The sequence below is a fragment of the Trichoplax adhaerens genome, genomic scaffold, assembly GCF_000150275.1.
Source record: "Trichoplax adhaerens TRIADscaffold_6 genomic scaffold, whole genome shotgun sequence".
In the NCBI taxonomy this organism is placed as follows: domain Eukaryota; kingdom Metazoa; phylum Placozoa; class Uniplacotomia; order Trichoplacea; family Trichoplacidae; genus Trichoplax; species Trichoplax adhaerens.
Genome location: NW_002060948.1, coordinates 1,048,785 through 1,071,983, shown reverse-complemented (window position 1 = coordinate 1,071,983; position 23,199 = coordinate 1,048,785). Strand labels below are relative to the sequence as shown.

At 33.5% G+C, this 23,199-nt stretch overlaps 2 protein-coding genes across 2 annotated transcripts; both read right to left on the bottom strand.

The window, feature by feature from the left end:
- Positions 1–2,588: 2,588 nt before the first annotated feature.
- On the bottom strand, positions 2,589–3,443 carry TRIADDRAFT_26135 (uncharacterized protein; the record flags this gene model as incomplete). Its single annotated transcript, XM_002113200.1, has 5 exons — positions 2,589–2,667; positions 2,747–2,841; positions 2,938–3,025; positions 3,105–3,177; positions 3,308–3,443. Coding segments are annotated over 5 exons (471 nt in total), but the record flags the coding sequence as incomplete, so codon positions are not given.
- A 5,432-nt stretch (positions 3,444–8,875) lies between these two features.
- Positions 8,876–11,922, bottom strand: TRIADDRAFT_26979 (uncharacterized protein; the record flags this gene model as incomplete). Its single annotated transcript, XM_002113199.1, has 12 exons — positions 8,876–9,058; positions 9,125–9,313; positions 9,384–9,461; positions 9,575–9,736; positions 9,804–10,033; positions 10,155–10,358; positions 10,500–10,549; positions 10,635–10,821; positions 10,895–11,051; positions 11,136–11,277; positions 11,411–11,651; positions 11,778–11,922. 12 exons carry the CDS (start codon positions 11,920–11,922, stop codon positions 8,876–8,878), a joined length of 1,968 nt encoding a protein of 655 aa, XP_002113235.1.
- Between the last annotated feature and the right edge of the window lie 11,277 nt (positions 11,923–23,199).

Here is a 23,199-nt window from a genome sequence, read left to right as displayed (position 1 = left end):
ATAACCATTTCGAATTCTTGGACGAAAATAGTATCGATCAAACTATGAAGACGTTGATCAAGCAGAACGCAGTATAGTCCATGAACTATTTTAATTTCTACCTTTCTTAGAAATAAATACTGTAACTAGAACTGACTGCGAGCTATTTTTTCCTTTTTTCTCGTATTCCATTTTACACTTCCGTGTAAGGTAATCCGTCTATCCATGACTGTACCTTTTTTTCGTAGTCCCCCGTCTGTTTTTACTGTACTGTACAGTACATACAGTACTGAGTACTGTAGCTAAAAAATTCAAAACTGTCCGATACAGTACTGTACTGTACACTGTAATGGTTACTCTGAACCATAATTAAAGGCATTTAAAAAATTTTTAATATATATTCTTTTCGGCGATCATAAATTTCGGTAGTTTGGATGCGGTAGTTTTACGTAGACGCCTAGCGTTGAGTCATGATCGCTTGTAGTTGTTGTTTCAGGCAGATCTGATGTAGTTCGCGGTGTCTGACTTTGGTTACCAAAGATCCACTACCAGTTTATGCAGCCGTCGTACCCGTACGCAATAACAGCTATACTTTGTAGTAAGTGATTTCTGTGCTTATGTTAAATTTGCATCAGTAGTCGCGCCTGAGCTACCAGATGGCGCTGGAGTAGCTTCGCAGCAGCTTGCCTTGCTTTTTAGATATAGCATATTGCTCTATTTTTTCTAATCTCCATTCGACGGTATTACATACTACAGTACTGTACCATGGATTGCTAAATGATCATCATTGTTCTTATTGTAATTGAGCAATCCATCAGTGTAATGTGACCATCGATGCACTGCTTTACTGTGGTGCAGAAGCATGGAATGTAATTGTACACGTTATCCGCTTTTGGATTCATCGTGCTTAGATCAAAGGCTGTAATGAAACAGAACGATGTTATCATTCAATACACTCGTATATATGCACTCTGCAATCTAATTTCACTAATTGAGCTTCACTCTGTGGATGCTAATTAGATCAAGAGACTGTCAAGCATGACTAATTGACTGTGCATTTATGGGCTAAGTACTGTGAGTAGTTTACTAAAGTATTGAGTTGTTTATGGCTATCATTGCAATGAAAAACTATTGAAGAGATCTGATGGATCAATCGAGATTGAAAATATCTATCAATCACGACGGTGGTGGCAATTGCTATACTTTCATTCATACAACTGATACAAGTTAGGATACAAGATGGATAGATGTACACGGTGCACCTGTGCAATACTTAAACTGAGCTGTAATCTCCTATTACGTACGACACATTAAGTACAGTTATCATAATTTGTTGATACTGCTCGATTCGAATTCGCTTTACCAATAAAGCGAAATAATTAAGAGGTATCCAAGTCATCGCCTTCTAGAGACTATAAAGCAAATGTTTTTCATAGAATTAGATAGAACAATTAGCACATTATTGGCCATTTTGATTAGCATTGCGTATAATAAATACCTAAATAGTTAATGTATTGTTGTGTCCTATAGAGGTATCAACTGTTAGATTTTTCTTGGTATTGTCAAGATAGTATCGATTAGTATCAGGTAAAATCCTGATACTATGAAAAATGTTAGTTCTGTACACTGCAATGTACTAGCCGACAAAATGTTACAGTAAATTCTAGCTTGTATCAAAATGGAAAATGCTTAATGATGATTAGTAGATTGCCCTCTCATTTAATGTATCAGATTATACTATTTATTTTAGATTCAATCGTTATTAATAGTACTATCCTGCAAGCGATATTTTAAAGGGTAAGAGAAAAATACCCAACTTCATTAAATTGAATTGTTAAAAACACAGTACACAGTACCATGGACTACTAAGTCTTAGTAGTCCATGTCGTAGTACCTTGCCAGTTACAATATAACATAACTGATCATGTGTACACCATGTTATGTAAGCCTTTTACCCTGCATTCCGATTTTCATTACTCTCTGTTTGTTTAAGATCGGCATACGCGTATGCGAGTAAAATATACGTACATTATAGTTGAACTTGCTTGACAGTATCTCACGATAGTACAAGCAGGCGGATAGTAGGTGATACTGTAGCTAAGACATTTTTGTTTATCTGATAATGGGATGACTTGACATCACTAGCGTAATCATACGACATAATCAAGGCTATAGGTTCTGTAATTATTCATTGATCAAATAAAAGCAATCTAATTTATTGTGATGAACATCATTTTACAAGTTATTTACAGCAGAAACTACAGTGAATCTGATTTAGTTCTATTATATAATTATACTAGGAAGGACCATTGAATAAATATCATTACTAGATATAATATTATAATGTAATCGCTTGTTGACAGCTTGTATTTGAAGGTGCCTTCATTCACATTAATAAGATAGTCTGTAGTAACGCTTACAGTATCATAACACTACAGGATACTACTGGATGAAATCACCATAACTCGCTGAAATAATTACAGAGAATAGCCCAGTTAAATCCTAGGTGCTAAAAACAAGAAGAAATACAATCGATTACCATGTTATCGTAAAGGATTTGTTGCTATATCGTGTAAATAACGCCGATTACAAACAATCGCTAAATAAAATCAATAAGCATAACAGTAAATAGATAAAGTTTCATTGCTTTTACCTCCAAACGCATCTGGCATTTGCTCTATTGTATACCTAAGATATAACGATCGGTATCATGAAACGTGTTAGTTTCACTTAATACTTCAATGCACTATATTCTGATATTACTTACTTATGCTGAGAAATATACATGATCGGGACTCCAGGTATTTTTCTGATTCGCCTTTTTAAATCTCTATCGCAGGTAGCTACAATGTAACACTTTTGCTGTATAAAGAAGGAAAAAATAATCAGTTTTCATGTTCAGCAACATATTGTATAGTATGCAGCATTAAAAGAAAGAAATTAGAAGTTGCTATTTACACTGCTGACTCTTTCGACAATACAATCGTCAGCGTAAGTACCCTTGTGCATACAAGGTAAACGCTCGAATCGTGGATCTTTCGCAATTCTGCAAAAATATTCACAATTACTATACAAGCAATACTATTGTTAACCAAAGTACCATCGATTGATGTTTAAAAATCTACCTTAGGGCAACCCTATACTTGGGTCCTAATTTTTCCAATTCTCCCATAACACAGTCAGTTATACAAGGAGTACCTACATCATTCAATCAGAACTTGCCACTTTAGCCCAAAAATGCATGTGATCAAATTTTAGCATATTAACATCACTTAGAAATGCAATAAATGGCTAAAATCGAAAGAAAACAAGTTATAAATCTGCTTACACTTAGCATATAAGCAGCCCATCATAGACTGCATAATGTCGAGCTTATTTTTTATGGAAAAGTTAATAAAGTTTGTATCTACAATGATATGATAAGGCGGCCCTAGTTGAGTATTGTAGCGAAAATAGAGGGAAGAGAAGATTGGCTGGCTACAAATTGAATAAATAACCAAGTACTGTGTTAGTTAAAAATATCTAGCATACATTGCGCATGGAAGAGCAGCATTCCAATTTAGATCATCATGCAGCTTATCTTATTGAATATATATGGTAATAAAATCAATATTTAACAAAGCGATAAAGAACTAAAGACTTACAGTCTTCGAACTTGGTCTTCAGATTTATTGTCTTTCTTTTTACTGGGTTTGTTGTCTTTGCTGCAAGAATACCACATCAAACTAGGTTAGATATAGCATACATTATAAACCGTTTATAAAATAGCGTGTATTTTAATCGTCGTAATATTATTTATGTAAAGGCTCCATGAATTAAAATTTATGGAATATCCTTCTTAAATAATATAAAATCATGCGTATTAACGCATAGCATGATGTAAAGACCTACTGTATATTAATTTGTTGGTACTCATTTAGTCCGTTTTGTAACATTTTGACATAAAGTATTTACAAAGGAGGCTATCCGGTCGATATTGTAGTGTGTAAATCACAAGAACGTAGGTATCAGGTATGACAATCTCCTGACAAAATTTCGTTGCAATTAACTCAATATACAGCAGTAATTTTCATTTTAACATAAATCACATTTGTATCTCCTACACATGAAAGTAAATTTCCAATGTAAAAAGTAAATCCATAGATTCTCTATTTAAAACGGTACTTTGAATATTTCATTTAGGCAGTAAGTGATGGCAAAAGTAAATATTCATAGTTAATGAAATAGTTACATTCTTGGGTCTTTAGGATTGATTAGGCGCTTAACTTCTGCAAATTTTCTAGTTCTTTTGGCCTTTCCCTGTTATTAGTGAATAAAAAATTTCGATATCAAACAGAAGCTTATTTCTCTCTATCCTTTCCATAGGCTCCATTCATTACAAAGAGCTAAAAGATATAACTAAAATGTCTCATTTCCTACTGATTAGTAACTGCAATCCTGAACATAGCTCCTTGCTTGGCATGTGCCATAATACATGATACTGTCTATAGAATCGTACAAGTGTAATCTACAGGTATAGACTTCATTTACACTCATTTGTTCACTATTCATGTCTACTGAATCTGCTAGACTGATCCATACGTACTAGCAAGGAATTCAATGTAGAACCTGAGGAGTTCTATAACGTTCCAAGTCTGACGGATAACTGAGCTACTTTCATTGGATTTATATAGCGTAACAATATAAGAACTTCACGTATGATAGACATCATATCAATACGCTGTACTGTATAGTAGTGTTGTAAGTGAATTAGGTATAAGCTCGTAAATTGATCATTCACGATAATTATTATCGTGAATTAGACGGGCAATTCTTCATGAGCATTTCCGGCAATTTGATATACTGTACAACGGTCTATTATGCGAATAGTGACTGACTATGTGTGCAGTTGCTATGCCAATTAGAATACTATCTTCTCCATATTAGTTTTCAAGATGTAAGTAACAGCAAGTATTTTGATCCCAAAGTGAGATACAGTCTCTATTTATAGGTTAACAACGATTCATGATGGTTGAAAAAGGTGGAAAATATGCATTAAAGAGGCAAAGCATTTTCAATTTTCAGTTTATAGCAATACGTCCTCTCCATGACTTACCATTTTCGATCAGGAATTCTGCAGCGCGATAACTCGTCGTTGCCTTGTGATCGGTTAAGCCGTCAGATATACTGTATATCGTTCAAAATTGGATGTCCTTTGTAAACTGGTAGTAGCTGTTTAACAACTTGTGAGTCTTTTTCTATCCTTCCAGTCCAATTTTCTTCCTAGCTTTTGCACTTTCAACACTTTATTACTCAGCTTGCAAGCCGCTGCTGCAGTTGGTTTAAATCTCGTTGTGCATGGCCAAAGCCAAATCACCTCATCATCGATCAAGTTCTACGGTACAAGTTGCGGTAGATCACGCCCAACGCTATACTAATTATAGTTAGTATTCAAGGCGATCGCGTACAGTACCAAAAAGCATACAAGAACCTTGAGGGCAGCCTATCACATGGTCTGAAGGCTCCTCGTGACCAAAAGTTTGATGATAACAGGACTATCATATATCCCAAACATGATATCACCTAATATATAAATCACTCTTGAGAGACTGGCATCGTCGATTCCCTATAACGGGATCAATCCCGGTACTTTCTTTGTTATAATACAGCGATTTGGCTATAGTAAATTCTATAGGAGCGGCACCAACAGAAGTCTTTCCCTCGAGCCAATTAAAATAGTCCATCAAGGGTGGAGGAATATTATAAGCTAACTTGATCAGTCCATAACGACAGGAAAATTAAAACCTGCTATTAATCGAACTCCTTGATTCTATCTCTCCATTTTAATTCATCTAAATATCCTTGGTAAAGTCTTTTTTATCACTCTAGCATTTTCAAGAAGATTGCCTCCCTTTTTTTTGTAGCTGATAATGCAATACGAATCATATATATTAGTTTAGGGAATACTTTCAATGTTGTATGATCAATTCAATAAGTAGACCATATTTCATCCGTCGTTGAGATATTTACAGGATTGACTAACTTAAATCTCTCTTTGCCTACCTAGGACCAGAGCTTGTTGATTGTAAAGATGAGTGGTGACAGTCTATCCATGAGTAAAACTACATTTACTGTAGTTTTGACGTTGGTCTTTGTTGGAGGAATGGTTTGCGGCTACGAGATCGGTTCAGTTCGCAGGAAGTACCTACGAGCTAAGAAAAGAATATTGCAAAGTAAAATCAGCGAAGTCGACAGTGAATTAGATAAAATGTGAAATGTTCCGTCAGCCTTTGGATAGGATTTCGTCTTGCTTCCATGAAATGTGGACTCGTGCTTGTATATAAGAATGTATCTTCAGTGTGACCTTGCAAACGCTTTGCCATAAATACCGAAACTGCATAGCTTTTATATCACCTACTCCAAGAGAATAAATGAAGATGCATCATTAATCATATTAATTCGCTAATTCATGACTTTATCGATCACTATCTTACCTTCTTGATACTATTCATAAATTTACACGACTGTATGTTGTTATACGCAGTATATATACACTTAGGAATCTACGTAATAATAATATCAATTATGTAATTATCATTTTAACCTTCCTCCAATCCATATACATACAGTACAGTAGGCACAGTCTTAAATTGACTAGATTCGTTGCTCTTATGCTATTCATCATACAATCATAAATGCACGTCGAGCATGTATTAAAACTGATCTATTTGCCTTAATGACCGCCATAGCTTATAAAATACGCTGTATTTCGTGCCTTAACTAAATAGCTGCTTCTATAACAAATTCGATCATGCTTGTTGAGGTTAATGCATAGGTCTTGTCTTAAAACGATACACAGTAATGTAGACGAATACAGTATTAGCTCAGCTTATTAATATACTGTAAGAGCGGTACTACTATAAATTGACAATATTGGCGTAACATATTATATAATATTAAAGTTATTCAGTAGTTGAGTTTGACATTCGCTTCTATCAACTAATTATTATATTATCATTATTATTTGTAAAGCCAACACAGTAGCCCTAAGCATTCACTAAATTATCTCGGTTTTGTGATCTTTAATCGATCAATTTTAAATCATAGACTGCAATGACATTAATTAATATATTAACAACACACTATTATATGTAAAGCCTCGATAACGTTGGTGTTTAGCCTGTTCTGCCGTGATATCGTATGTACACTTGTACAGTAGTATACAAGCGGCATACGTATAACCTAATAAATATGTTTCATTATCACTGCTGTTTTCGTACGGTATTTTAATATCAAATTGTGTACTCATATTTTAACATGGCTGAGAAAATCAAATTGCATGATAGCTGTAGTGTTTCTTCATTTGGAGTAAATTTACTATCAATAGAATTTTAATTATACTATTGATAAACCTATTTCAGATTTTCCTACCTATAAAAAGTAACGTAATTTATCAATAGAGTATACTGTATAGAAATGTTCGAAAGTTGTAAATGATTGATTTCATCTTGCACATAGATTCTCATGACGTGACGATATGGACAGCATATTAATTTATTGATATAACGCCCCTTGATAGTCTTAAGAATAGTTCATCATGACTACTATACCTGATTAGGCAAGGAATCAGATTGTATAGCAGCTGTAATATTTATTGATAAATGAAAAATTACAAATCTGAGTAGTTAGTTATATACGCGTATTTACGAGAAATGAATTAAAAACGATAAGTAAATATTCCTCAGTTCGTAGCTATCATTTGTGTAAATATTTATATCTGATTAAAAGCGAATGCACCTTCTACCAATTTTAAGTAATAATCGATCAAGGATATACTTAATGAAGCGGTAAATATATATTCGAAAAGCGCGAAGAAATATTGATCTAAGTATGCAGTAAATATAGGAATCTATACTCGTATATTACATACGATATATAGTAGTAGGGTTAAAATTAGCTAGGCATCAAAAAATGCCATACCATACCATCTTTAAGCAAAGTTTGATTTCCGACACCAAATGAACTAAGATTTCTTCGTTTACAAAAATGCTCCTCAATTTAGTATACTTACAGTAAAATGTGTTTCAGCTATCAAGTGACCTATTGATATTTTAGGAGTACAGTAATTAATTTACCAGAATTTGTTACTTAATACTAATCCAATATTATGCTATTACGCAGTGTTTGACATCCATATTTCATCAATTAAAACTTCTTATTACTATACGGTTTATTGTTCGCTTTTTAAATCAAACATATAATTTTAATACTTCTTTCAATTTTCTTTAAAAAAAGTGAAAGATTCATCATAACCCAATCTCTTCGTATCCCCATTTTCACAACAGTAGATGCAAAATTCATTTACTACATTGTGATTAATTAACAAAAATCGACAACTGCTACATAAACAGTTGCAGTATGAACATTATTCTTGCTACTTCGTACACTTCTATTGAAAGTATACATGTATTAGTTGATGTCATATTAAAATCGTAAAAACAATTTAACTGATTCATTGATTAATTTTTGAGCTTTTTTATACGTATGTAGCACTTATATATATATTTTGCATTTAAAATTGTAATTGGAACATATGCGCTAGATCATCATTAATAATAATGTTCATAGCATACAGGTATTGACTTACGATAGGATATAACAAAAATAATGATAAGATATCATATTTAACTAACCCATAAGTCAGAATAGACTTGGTAAGCAAAGCAAAGGATAACATTTTATTTAGATGATGTGGCAAATCTCTTAATACTATGCATGCTGAACATTCTGCTGCAGATTAGATAGTACTATTTGTAGATATGAAGGAATATACGTAACGCTGTACAATGAGTAAACGATTATATATCACGCTCGCAATACTGCAAAGCAATACCATTCTAATTTATTAAATGAATAATTATAATTTCTTCAATTCTTCCTGTAACTTATTAATGTGCTTTTTTAGAAGTTCCAGACTATTCACGAACGCTTTACTTGCTTTTTTGCTGTGATTTTTTACGATATCTTCATACTCTTCTCTCCAGTTTTGACATTGTTTTAAAATCTCACTTCGTTTCATTGCAAAATGACTTTGTATTACCTAAAGTAAGTTTTTAGCAGTTATCAGCACTCACAAAATAAACAGCGAATACAAACTGGTACCTACATCTTCAAAGCCTGACGGTGGATTACGCAATTGTTCCAACATTGCCCAACGAACTGTCGCTTGTCTAATATTTGCGCTATATTCTAACGACGCTTGCTGACCATGAGGGGTATTATATGACCTTTCATATCCAGGCTCATTAAAATAAGGTTCAGATACCAGAATCAACGACTGAATCGAAACTAGGACCTATACAAAATCGAAATAAACTCAATGTTGATGCAACAGCCAATAATTAATTACGGCTTTAAAAGTTAACCTGTAAAAAATTCGAGGTCTGAGGGCTCCATTTTTCTTCTGGTCTACCAACCCATGTATTCAGTATGCTCAGGCATACCTATTAGGGTTTAAAGTTATTTCCATTAATCAGCTAATTAGCTTTAGAATATCAATGTAAAATCATCCATGGACAACATTAAATGGTATTACAGTACAGAGCATTAAAATTACCTTGCCTTCGTTGTAAAGGTTAGGATTGAATCTTACGGTATGATTACCAGTAGTTATTAATGTTATTTGCATAGGAACATTTGGGTATTCTGGCGGAAAGTAGGTATCAAATTCAAAGCAACCGTTTGCGTATGGTGTTCCACTAGGACCCGTAACTATAACCTACATGTATAGTATATTAATATATTACTAGTTTGGCTGCAAACTAAGTAAGATAGTACCGACCTACCTTCATTATGTCTAGCCGTTCTTCATCACATCTGACAAACACACTAGAACTGGCAGATAATGGTAAGGAATTCGACAAAGCCGCAGCTTCCTGAGCTAGCCTTCTAGCCCTCTCCGAACTGCCAGAATCGCTACCATTAGCTATTGCTGAACGCACGGCTGATGCATAGTGATAGCGAACGTTAAATATCGTTTCATTTTCATCCGTTTCAGTTGTGATACAGTAAGTATCTTAAAATGTAGCAAGAAAAAATAGTATATTATTAAATCAACAACGAAGCCGATCCATCAAATATTCGTCAAGTTCGAACACTGAATTAAATTAGTTAACAATCATCTATGAATAGCCTACCAAACTGCAACGATCTCATCTTTGCCACATAATTTTGATCACTATCACCATCATGTTGCTCTTCATTAATATCAGCATTCGTGTTAACCAACGTTGGCATATCTTCATTCACATTTCTATAAGAAGCAATACCATTTTCGACTATCTCTAAAGTAGTTAAAATATTCGGAATCAAGGAAGCAATGTTTTTTCTGTCCTGATCTTCTTTGTTTTCTTTCTGCAATCCTGAAATAAATGTTTACAATAAAATTACTGAATAAGGTCTCACCATCCCATTCAGTATTATATTGTCGATTCAATATTCGAAGAGCTTTGTTGCCATCACATAATCCGGTGTTAACTTACCTTCATCTATCATTTTATCGCCATTTTTAAAAGTACCTTTCTTACTTGGCCTAATAATTAATGCAAAAAGGAATTAAATAACAACAATTTTATGAATGATAAACGTATTCGTTCCTGTATAGGCATTAATAGCACCTTAATCTTCCCAAATAAATTTCGATGCAGCTTTTTAAATTTTTAATAAAATCTACGACGCCATCAGAGCCTTCGCTTGAGGTGACGTCCGGAGCTAGTAGCGGAATTAACGTCGGCCATTTTGCAATATTACGTACGACATTTAATAAAGACTGATACATCGGAATATGGTGTGCAATATCTAAAACTAACATAAAGATTTTTAAAAATTTAATTTTAGGTTGATTAAGTATTCGAGAATTGCAAAGTAGAATGCTAACCAGAGTCATTCCTTAGACAATTATTAATAAAAACCACAAAGTTCGATTCTTTAAATAATAGAGCTAATTTCTTAAGAATTGTGGATATCGTATCTTTTACTCTTGTATCTAACGATAAATAGGTTGATTTGTCATATTCCAGAAAGGATGTGATCACCTATTAATAATAAACAAATATGAAAAATTAAAAAAACGAAAGCTTAATATATTTATTTGTAGACAACTACTCTAAAAATCATACATTCAAAATAGCGTTAATATGAGACTCTTCAATTTGTTGAACTATGAGCAGTTGATCCACATCCCAGTTAGACGCAATCGATCCTGTTCCAAATCCTGTCCCTTTTGCCATATAGTATAAATCATGGTCTCTGCTTTTTTCCCTTTGAGAAGACATTGGGTCATTATTTCCTAGCACGTCGCTGCAAGATACACCGGAATGTTCCAGCTGTTGAGTCTCCTATTAATAAAAGAGCACCTTAATATATCCGCGCCTACAAGCTTAATGCACGTTACAAGTATATCGCACTAGCAATCGGCTTCCCTACCGAATTCTGATCTATTGATATAAACGGTTCAAGGTGACCAAATATCTTTAAACATGTAATGAGTAAGTGCATAATTCCAAGTTCGATAGCTTCCGTCCGTAAATCTATCCCTTCGCTGCAAGAAAACTGTATTTCATGAAATAAAGATTCCAATGCTGTGAATGGCTTCAGTGGTAGGGACAGTTTACCAGCAACCGTAGAGATATTCCCTACAATGAAAAAGAATCCCAAAATATCCAAATTATAACTAAGTAATTCTATTTGTACAAAATTTATTCGTTCAATTTGTCTGAAATACGCAAATACAAAATTTATTACATCTACGCATGACATACCTCCTTCAGTACTAATTTCCACCCCAGAAGTTAGCCTAAACAACCATCTGGCGCTTGTCTCATTACTTAATAACTTTTCAGCAAATCCATTCAAATTCAGAAACATTCCAAAACTTAATAAAGAATGCGGCGGCATAGCAGCCATAATATTAGTAGAGAGTGTTTTAAGAATTGGAGTCAAGTAGCTATAAATGTTGTTAACGTTGATTGATGGGATAATTCTATTGCCCAATATTTGCGCGCAGCCAGCCTTAATGAAAGTACTTAAAAACGATGGAAGAGGAGCAAGTGTTGACCAGTCCAATTGTTGTATAGCTATACAATTTTAATGATAAATTTATATTAATGTAATAACAACCGTCTACAATTTAGTAAAAATTATATTTCCTACCATTACTATTTCTACTGTACAATATACTGTACCTGGTAGAGATGGCGGTCTCGGTAGATCGTGGGTACAAACGTATAACTCAATAATAGGTTGTGATAAATTGATCACTTCTTTATCAATCAAATACTGAAGAATTTGAGAAATTGTGCATTTTTTCGCTTTCGAGTTTAATAAAAAGGCAAAATCTCCGAAATATATTACATATGATCCTTCTTCATCACTGGTATCATTATCGTCATTACTATCAAGTTGATCTAATGATCTTTGACTGGCTGGAATTGATACCATCTTAACACCATAGCCTTCAACATCACCAGCATTTTTAGTCTTACTTAGCTGCTTTTGGACAGCCTGTTCTAATTTTTTATCCATGATAACATTATTTTTTTCATTTAAAAGTGGACCGATCAAAGTATGGATGCTATCAGATAATTTTGCTTCAAAAAGATACTTCTTGCGATCGATTGTAAATCGAGGATGAGATAAACTACTTTGAAATGAAAATTCTTCCAGAGGTTTAAAATATCTGATTTGTAGATTGATGCACTCATCTCGCAGTATGACTTGAGCGAGTAATTTCCTAAAAAAATTAGGAATGATACACTGTCGAGGATACTGTAGAGATTTTCCATCATCGTGATTTTTAACGGCTAAAAGGCGATATATAATATCAACAATCTTTTGTTGATTCGGATAATTATGAGATGTAAACCGTTTTACCAGTAAAATGGTTGCTGTTTCAATGTCAATTCTGTCACGTTTAGGCAGTTGACACAATAATGGCTTATCCTGATGAGTACATAAGCCTTTAATAATAGAATTCCACATACACAGAGCTGGTTCATCCCCAAACCACTGCTGGGCTTTTGGCTGCAAGCACAACTCTGAAATAAAGTCAATGATAGTAACAAGCCTAGAACATTTCCGACGAACTTCATTCATTAAATTGGGCTGGCCTTGCGATAATAATTCGAAAAATTTCGTCACGTACACTACAAATTTTGATATGATTTCTTGCTGTAAGATAAATTCAACAACAAATGTGGATTGGCATATGAAAGAAGAAAGTAACAAACGACCATGAATTTCGTTCTCGGATCTTAAAGCAAAAATAGATGACAGCTGCAAATATTCAATTGTTACGGGTGTGAAAGAATTCTCAGCATGGCATATCGCACATATTAGCAGGCCAATAGCTTTTTGTGATTCTCTATCACGATTTAAAGATAAAGCCGTATTGCATAATGATCTAGTAAAGCAAAAAAATTAAAATGGTATTTATATAAATTAGATCGAAATGTTTCCTTATCAAAAATACATTAAACTAACTTAATTAAATCCACATTAATGACATCACAAAGACGGCATTCCGTTTCCTTAAATTGCCACAATATACTTGCTACGGTACGCAGAAGAATACTCGGTGTTTTACCACTAATATTTTCTAACCATCCGGCAATTAATTTTAATCTGTAGTTGCAGAAACAGAATAAGGAGATTAATTTCAATAGCATAAGGATCTTTTATCAAAGACATTCACTAAATACCTTTCTCGACCAGTAGGGACATCAGAAATACCTAACTGGTAAATAGTGTAAACAGAAGAAGCACCAGCGTAGTATGATAACAATGGACTATTTCTGTTTTGGTAAAGTAGCATTCGTAATAATGATAAAGCGCAATCGGGTGAACTCGAAGCAACCCTTAGTAATATCTGTTCGATCTTTATATGATCGTCATTACTAAATCAAAATAAAATAAAATTAGAATACGTATTAGTAATACAAACCATAGCAATAATAAAATAAAAAATCAATCAATCATACCTAAGGCTGTTAACTCCTAACAGGCGTGCACATTTATGAATAAATGATGGCATACTTGCAATTTTAGGACATAAAGTGCTATTAACTATATCGGACTTATCATTTAAGCATGAGTAGATCAAGCCTAACCAATATAGACTAAATAGATAATTCAGAAAAAAAATAAAATAAATAGATATTATTGTTATAAGCTGTGCCTTTATTAACAGTACCAGTATAATTTTACGACAAAAAATATCCAGTATTTCATAGCAAAGCAGAAGAGATCATACCTCGATTTAAAATCTTCATCAATTCTATTTGGCGTAACAGTTTGATCTTCAGAAAGAAACGGCATCCTTCCCAGTACAGCTATTTGCATTAACCCTATATTATCTGAATCGCGTGGTCGCAGTAATTGAATTCTGATGCACTACAAAACAGAAAACAGCAAATTCTTTACACTAAAAACAGGGGACATGCAATAATAAATTGTTAAATATTAAGTCAGATGCCATATCAATATACATATTTACTCGAGCAATTTCGGGTTTGGGTAGTTTTAGTTTAATGACTTTTAATCCGCAGCATTGAACGGGATAAGAGACAGGAGAAAGTAATGCTTTATTGTCAGAAATTTCAATGGCTGCAGCGCTTGGAGAATCTACCATATAAGATATTAACTGTTAAGTAACACATGTTTGAAAATTTATCATTAGTTTAGCACTTGTCGATGAATAATTTATATAGTGAATGTATCTTACTTAATAAGGAATAGACATAAGGTGTAATGTGCAGCTCCGACAACAGAATAACATGAGGAAGTTCAAGAATTAAATCGCATGAACTTTCTCCTGTATTGAATTGAAATCGCCATAATGCCGATCTAGGACGTCTACTTCGTAGTGATGACGTCAATAAAATATTAGGTGATGATGATCTCGAAGATGAACAGACAATCTTACCTGAAATGATAATATAATGTAATATTAATCAATTACTTAAACGACTATAACAACTAAAATAGCTCACAGAAAGGGGCAAAGTTCACTAAATTTCCGGAGACATATTTTGCATAAGCGGATTTAACTTGCGGATCACATAATAAATTAGGCACTGGTGGAAGCAATTGCACTGATAATCCGTAAGAGTCGTTAGCTGATTCCAGAAAGTTATGACATAATAATTCTCCGCCACCTAATAAGATTTTTATAAATATTAATATTACCGATCTTAGTAACAATTACCTTTTCATTAATAAATCTGTCTACAAACCCGATTCCATAAAGTTTGTTCTACTAGCTTCATGTTCAAGTACTAATTGAACAAAAAGAAACAGAGCATCCGACAAATAATTGGTAATAGAGCGTTTAAGAAATATGTTATTTATAGATTTTCCATTGAAAACTTCAATAATAGATTTTACTAATTTTCGTTCGTCTCCTTTAAATAGTGCACACATAAGCATTAGCACCCAATCGGCAATAGATACAACCATATCTTGATGGCTATGGTGTTTAGTTAATTTCAAGGCTACACCTCCAGATATTTTCATGCCAATATATTTATCATCAATTTGATTTAGAATTAGAAGAAATACAGTAATAATATCGGGTTCATCTAGTACTATATTAGCCACAGTTGCTGGATTTTTTACTTCATGTTGATCTTCCTGTAAATTGTCAACCAATGATAAGCGAGCGAGTCTAGTACAGTAAGCTAATAGCGTCAGAAGGATTTGTTCAAATAGAACGGAGTGATTATCTGATGTTGACTTTGCAGAGATTATATGAGATAATATCAAGAGGCTAGTATTTCGATAAAGTTGAATAATGTCATCCAAATCGATCTCATTGGCTTTCGTCGGCATATTTTTAATCATATATTTAAGAAACATCACTTGCGCATCCAGCGGACCAGATTGTTGGCAAATTATTCCTTTAGGTGTCGTTGAATTTCTATATTATCACAAATCAAATAACAACACATCTTTTTAGCATTCTAACTTTTGATGTTTGTAAGCATATTGAATTAAAATTAGATCTTTAAGTTAAATATTATGTCTATAAAGGCTGCAAATAAAAATTTTACCCTGAATTGGTAAGATTAACAAGAACCTTCAACATAATTCTTTTGTATTTTACTTCAGAACAGATTAAATCAGCGTCTCTGCCAGCAAGAGCTACTAAAAATTGATTAACCGTTAGGATAACTGATTGCCCAATTTTATGTTCACTTTTGTCAGTAGAATTAACAGCTGAGAAAAAGTGTATTAACAATTCTTGCAACAATTCATCCGGGGTATCATTATATGTTTCATATATTATAATTAAGCACTTGAAAAGGACATGCCATATTGAAACCGAAATTGACTGTTTTCTGCATATGCGCTTGATTATTATGCCAATCGTTTCCTTATTCATAACCAAACTTAAGTGCGTTTGTTTCCAATTGCTAAACGGTAGCAGCACACTTAACTGTAACCAAAGCTTGAGTAAAAATTTAAGGTCATCATCGTTGTGAAAATTGCGTTGAAAAAAGTTATTAAAAGTTTTTGATAGCATCACCGCAGTATTGTCCGTTACATTATTGACTGTACCAGTTAATGTGTTATCAAAATTTTGTGATGAACTGTTACTTCGTAAGATGGGACCTTTCAAACAATTCTTTAAAAACAGACCATGATCAATACATCGAGACATTAGTTTTATTTCCGCAATTTGACCCATCTGATCATTTAAACGTAAATCCAGACATATCTGGTTATCAACTGAAGAGGCAGTAGTTTGTTCAGGATCAGTTCCACGATTGTTCGGGTCACTAGCGGATTTATGTCCACTTTCATATGACCAAATATTAAATGAAGAGTTACCGTGTGATTCTTCCAACAATGTAATATTTAATGATTCAGACTGTTCTATCTGAGATAGATTACTTGATTTGCTGGGTTTATTAGCTTCTGAAGCAGTGTTACTGGAGTTCTTTGACTTAACGGAATTGTCACGGGTATCTACTTAAAAATTACGAACATTTACTCGAGCAACATTAATATGAGATCTTCTCAAAATTATGGTGGATGTCTTACCGGTTTGCTTCCTTTTCGGTGAAGAAATGCCACTATTTAATCTCCTTGAACTAGCAGATGTTACATCTAATAATAAACAACTTAGTGAATGTGATACCCAAGGAGCAGTTCGTTGATGAGATGTAGCTTGATGTAGCAATGCAAGAAGTTGATCTTCTGTTAATAGCTCAGCTAATACTATTGCTGGAGAACTTAATAAACATAACCGCGCTATAACCTATGTAAAAGTGATAAAATCAGCACAGCCTAATAAAAATTCATTTGGCGTAAATCATTCACACTTTCTACTATAACATAATCAACAACAAATTCTTGTACCATGCATATCACAGTGAAGATATCTTCGCATTGAACAACATCTAAGGAAAGAATAACAGCGATCAATTCTTTCACAACCGGTTGGACGCTATCTTTAGCTAAGCTAGCTGCTATCGGTAAATGTTCTAAGTTCTCCGATAATAACGTAGCATTAGTGGAACCAGATGAATTAAACGCACCAGGCTTGCCATCATTATCATCTTTGTACTCCTATCAGGTCAGATAGAATCCATGAAAGACTTAAACTTTAAGCGATATGCGCGTATTGCAGTGTGTGATATTATATTGTGAATAATAATTATAATAGGTAATTAAGTAGCATTAAAGTAGTTGAATCTCGTGCAAGATAGCTCTTAAATGAAACATAGTTTACGTATTACATACAATCAGTGATCTAATACATGGCTTAATTTATATATAATACAAGCAGTTAAGTACCATCCCTGTTCAATTATTGTTAAGTTTTATTATTGCGAACATAAAATATATAGGTAATATTTCTCACCTCTTTTAATGTTGGGGATATTTTAAAGATTCCGTTATTAGCGTTAGAGAAATAAGACCGTTTAAGTTTCTGTTTAGGGTTGGCCGGCGGAGTAGGCAGATTGGATGCTTCTTTAATTAATAAAAAGTTCCACCTTGATTTATCTACGTAAATTAATATAAATAGGAAAAATAAGTTATTTAATGAAAATATAGAATAAGTTGTAAGGTAGATAAGGTACCAGTTCAAATGTCCCAGTACATATACTAAAGCCTAAAAGTAAAATATTCAGCATAGGTTGGTATTGATAACAAATAAAATCCTCTTACCCTTATCATTTTTTTGTTGGTTGCCTCGAGTGAATCCATCCAGTAATTCGGATATAAATATGACCGTCCAGTAAAGTAGATTAAAGTCAATCGAATTCTTTTCATCTTCGTCATCATGACGCGTGGTTAAGACTTTATAAGTAAATTGCAATATGCCATGAAGTGTGCTGTGCTTATTTGATAATTCTATTGATCTACGTCCCATATCAACAAGTAGGCTAAATAACCTGCGACGAGTAAAAATACGTGTATAACAAAAAGAAATATCTAAACCAAAGACAAATACATCATCCGTAATCGTTAACAATCCAGATTGGATGTTATAGTATACCTTTCATTATGCAAGTTCCGTCGCCAAATGTTGCTATAACAGCAATAAAGCATATCAGCTAAAAATTCTCCCCACCACGGCTGCGATCCACAAATATGGAGCAATAGCGCCCCAGTACGAACACAAACTAGCGGTGAACCATTTACACATAAAGCGATAAATAACGATTTACAAAAATCTCGCGTCATATATTTCGTGAATATATGACAAGAATCCAGATTGATTTGATCAAAGTTAGCTATTGATAGCAAGGTGTTAATCAACTGAAGGCAAAGATTACTATTGAAATCATAGCTTCGCTTTTCGTATTCTATAGCATTTGCATCGAGTCTCTCCAGTATTCTGCTACCAGTATTTAGTTGCAATTGAAGTTTAATACAAGTGCAATATGCTTCAGTAAACGCTGATCGATCAAAATGGTTCCTTTGCATAACAGAACCTGAAACAGATTTATTTAATATCTCCCGAAAATAGCTACATGCTATTTCATATCGGCAGCATAGATCATCTAGAAAAGAGTGGAATGATTGACGATATTCCTCTAAATTTCTAAAAATTTGTCTCTCTAAATTATTCGATTCATGTTTTCCGTTAATAGAAGCTCGATGCATATCATTCTGCCATGGTAGAACCGAAGAAATTCCATAAAAGTTGCCTAAGGAAATACGAACACTTGTACCAGTAGTTCCAAGAGATCGAGCGATAATCGAAATCTATTAAGAAAGATTATTTGCGTGTATTTGAGTAAAATGCTAATTATTAATGAATATTTTTAAATCCATTATGCGTATACAATATATAGGTTTGGTAAAAACAATAATAAAAAATTGTTACTTTTATAACCTTAACGAAGCGACATAGAACTGGGGGTACTATGTCATTTAGTATAAAATTTTTTTTGCCAATTTCAGTCGATACTGATAGTCTACGCTCATTATCGCCATCTAACCAAGCATCCAAATAAATTACGGATAAGTATGAAGAACTAGGTATAACAACATCCGTTAGAGCTATAGGCCGTCCAAAATCAATCGTAACATAGTGTCGGGAACCGGAATATATTTTTTCTACAATTAAAACCAACGACGGAGGAGGCTAAAAGCCAATCATTTTTATAAAAGTATTCAGTATCTAAATAAAGAATATCCAAGTGATCTACGCATAGCTGTTATGGCCAATCCTGGGATGGACCGTAACATAGCTACTAATATAATGCAGTCGTAATTATGGGCTTCAGACCTCAGACTGATAAAAAATTAAAAATTTTTCACTAACGACGTTGCGAAATAAAATTGAAATTTCATACATACACTGAGTTTGATTTCGTGTGTTCGCGGCAAGCTTGATAAATTATCTATTCCACTCTTCTTACTATCTCTCAGCAATGCTTTCGACTTTTTGTGTTCAAATAGTGATCCACTATAAGGCTTCATGTTAATGTTACCGCCTGGAATCAACTGCTCCAACTGATGATAGCGATATATGGCAAATAAAGTATTAAGTATTTAAATAAGTTAATCAATAATTAACTAATAATTAGTAACATAATACGACGAACGAATGTTAAATCAATTAAACTATCGTTCAAGCTTCTCTACCACATTCAATATAAATTACCTCTTTATCTAAATAATAATCATCTATGCTATCGGGGGCTTCAAACAACGTATCGTGATCATAATATTCGAAAAATTCGTTAGAAGCATCCAGTGAATCACCCGAATTTATTGACTTGAAGCCTAAAATTTAAATAAGACCAGAGTATAATGTACATCGATAGCATTTAGATATTTAAGCGTTAATTACAGGCAATGTTTGTAATGAAATCATTACAATACCAGTTGTGTAATTCATTAATCTTACCTTTCACTATTTCAACTTTGGCACCAGAACTTACTGCATGATGTTTAAAGAATAATGGCTCAGCCTCCAGAAAGGATGACGGAAAATCTACTTAACGAACACACAATCAATTCCTTACTTTACAAGATAAAGCTTGAATATGTATCGCTATAATAAGTACTGTATTATGAGTATGTTATGAATCATACTATTGCTTAACAGCCTTTTAAAACATCTACTCAACCGCAATACTAAGTATAAATAGTATCATATCAATACCACTATACCTTACCTTTATAAGTGACAAAAGTTTCAAGATAAGTGCTTAATTCTGAGCAGTTGATGCAATAATCGATACCAGGTAGTCTAGATCCCAAAGCTCTATCAAACATCGAATTAGTAAAGAGAGGCTGCAATAATGAGAGTGGTGAGGAATAAATTGTCGCTTCTAGAGGATTACCATATAAGCCAAACCTGTCAAAAAAAAATTAAAACATTTTATGATCATCAAATTTAACGAAACCACAAATGCTACGATCAAACATTAAATTTCACAAATCGATATAAACAACCATAATAAATGCAAAATATAGTCAAATAACTTACAATGATCGCAGTACAGTATGCTCTTCGGTTAAAGATGAAGATAAGCTGGAACAGCATTCAGATAGAAATTGGCAGCATGTAGCAAAAGCTGTATCTCTGTTTTCATTGTTGATACAATTGGAAATTAACAGGAAATACCACTGTAAAGCCTCAAAAGAGACAGCTGCACTTGTCTTCGGCAGAATACGCAGAAAAGCTCGCAGTGCCTCATTCTGAAAAGAATTCGCACTTTTGCTAGCAATGGAACTATGATAACCACATCAAATATTATACGGATAGAATAATCCCATTTAGTAAAGTTATATATGTCCAAGTATTACGTGGATCCTACTTTATCAACATGATACAACAACAATAATGAAATTTTATCTATGCTTTAAACTTAAGTATCACTTACGTTAAGCATTGTATAAATAATCTTGCAAATAAATGTGCACAACTTCTATTGTTAAATATTATGTAGTTCTGGGATATACGCTCAAGATTTAATTGCAAATGTTGAATATAGGATAAAGCCCTAAACAACAAAAGTAGTAGATATCAGTAAAAGTTAATTTACTAACTACATACGCATGCAATTTGTTACTCACGAAGCATCTATACCAGCTCTGTATGCTAATATCTTTATCAATAAATCTAAGGATATCGTAGTACAAGATATCATCTCATGATTCGATTTCAAACTTGTTCCGAGATTTCCTGTATGAAATTCTTTACCGGCTAGTGATTCTATGATTGATGTGTAAATGTCTTCGCTATTGAGCAAACTATTTCTAATAACAATATCCTTTGCAGACTCATCAAGAAACGAGTATGCATTTAGATAAACCATCAATCCGTGCCACGAATGAGATTTCATACTACTTTCTGGGTTCATGTTTGAAGAATTTTTACCATCATGATATGAGCTACTATCACTCCGAATGCTTAAGGTAAGGTACAAAACGGTAGATGCTTTATTTACTAATCCAATATTGCTAACTTTGGCTCTATATGTTTTACCGCCTTCATCATTAACTGAGCTGTGTAGCTTCGTCTGCAACGGATTTTCACCAGTTGGTAAATCATTTAGTGTATTAACATAATTATAGCTGTCATGTAAAGCTCCTCTGATTTCGTATTTTCCAGTTACTTCTTCTGGTATAACAACCTTAACATTAACGTGGCTCACATAAGATGGCCGAGAGAGTACCAATTCAAACACATAATTGCGACCTGATGATGTTAGACTGGAATTGAAATGAATGATAATGAAATGATTAAAGAACCTAGATTCTGATATTCATTATCGTAAAAATTAAAATTAGCTGTAGTCATTGGCAGCAACACTGTATATTTAATTACCTTATCCCATCGTATTTACAAGCACACCAATTGCTACTATCATCAATAATATTTACGATTGATTCCCTTTTTCTGCTTGGTTGAAAAATCACCCAACCTGCTGGAGTAATAACTTGAACTTTATCTGCAGTAGGCCGACAAACCAGCGATGACGCAAATAGCATCAAATCTTTAATCTTAGATGACAACTCTTGCGACAGCGTTGTCGATATTTCTAAATAATAAGAAAAAGTATGTAGAAAAGATTTACTTACAGTAATATCAATTGCTATAAACCGATTTTCCTGAACTAACCATTAGTCTTTAGGCCATCAGTTACATCATTAGCTATTTCGTTTTCATATAGCTGATTATGCATATGTACAATTTTATTCATGTCAAGGAAGTGCAATTGACTACCCTTGAAGGCAATACATAATTTTTGCACGGCAGCACAATAAGAAAGTTGCATACATTGCTCGCCATTAAAATCCAAAATCAGCTCACTAAACGAATACGAGGCTATTACTTGTAGCGTGACAGCGTCAAAAAGATGCAGACTTCCACCTTTAGTTGCGCCAATAAAGATATCACGACTGTGAGCTAATTTATTATAATTGTCAAAATCATTACTCTTCGATAAATTTTCACGGCGAAGTTCATTTCTAGGTATGAGCGCTGCCTTAACAATAGACTCTTCCACTGAATCGATACATAGACTATGTAATGGTCTTTTGGATATCTTTTTTACATTTTCTGATAATACAACTTCGTAGACAAATAAGTAGCCACCATCAAATCCATGATTGTCTCTATCATTATTACCAGAAGGCAATTCATGAGGAGAAACTACAACGATGACGTACTTATTATCGGAAGTTGTCGAGATAAAGGAAATTACAAAAGAA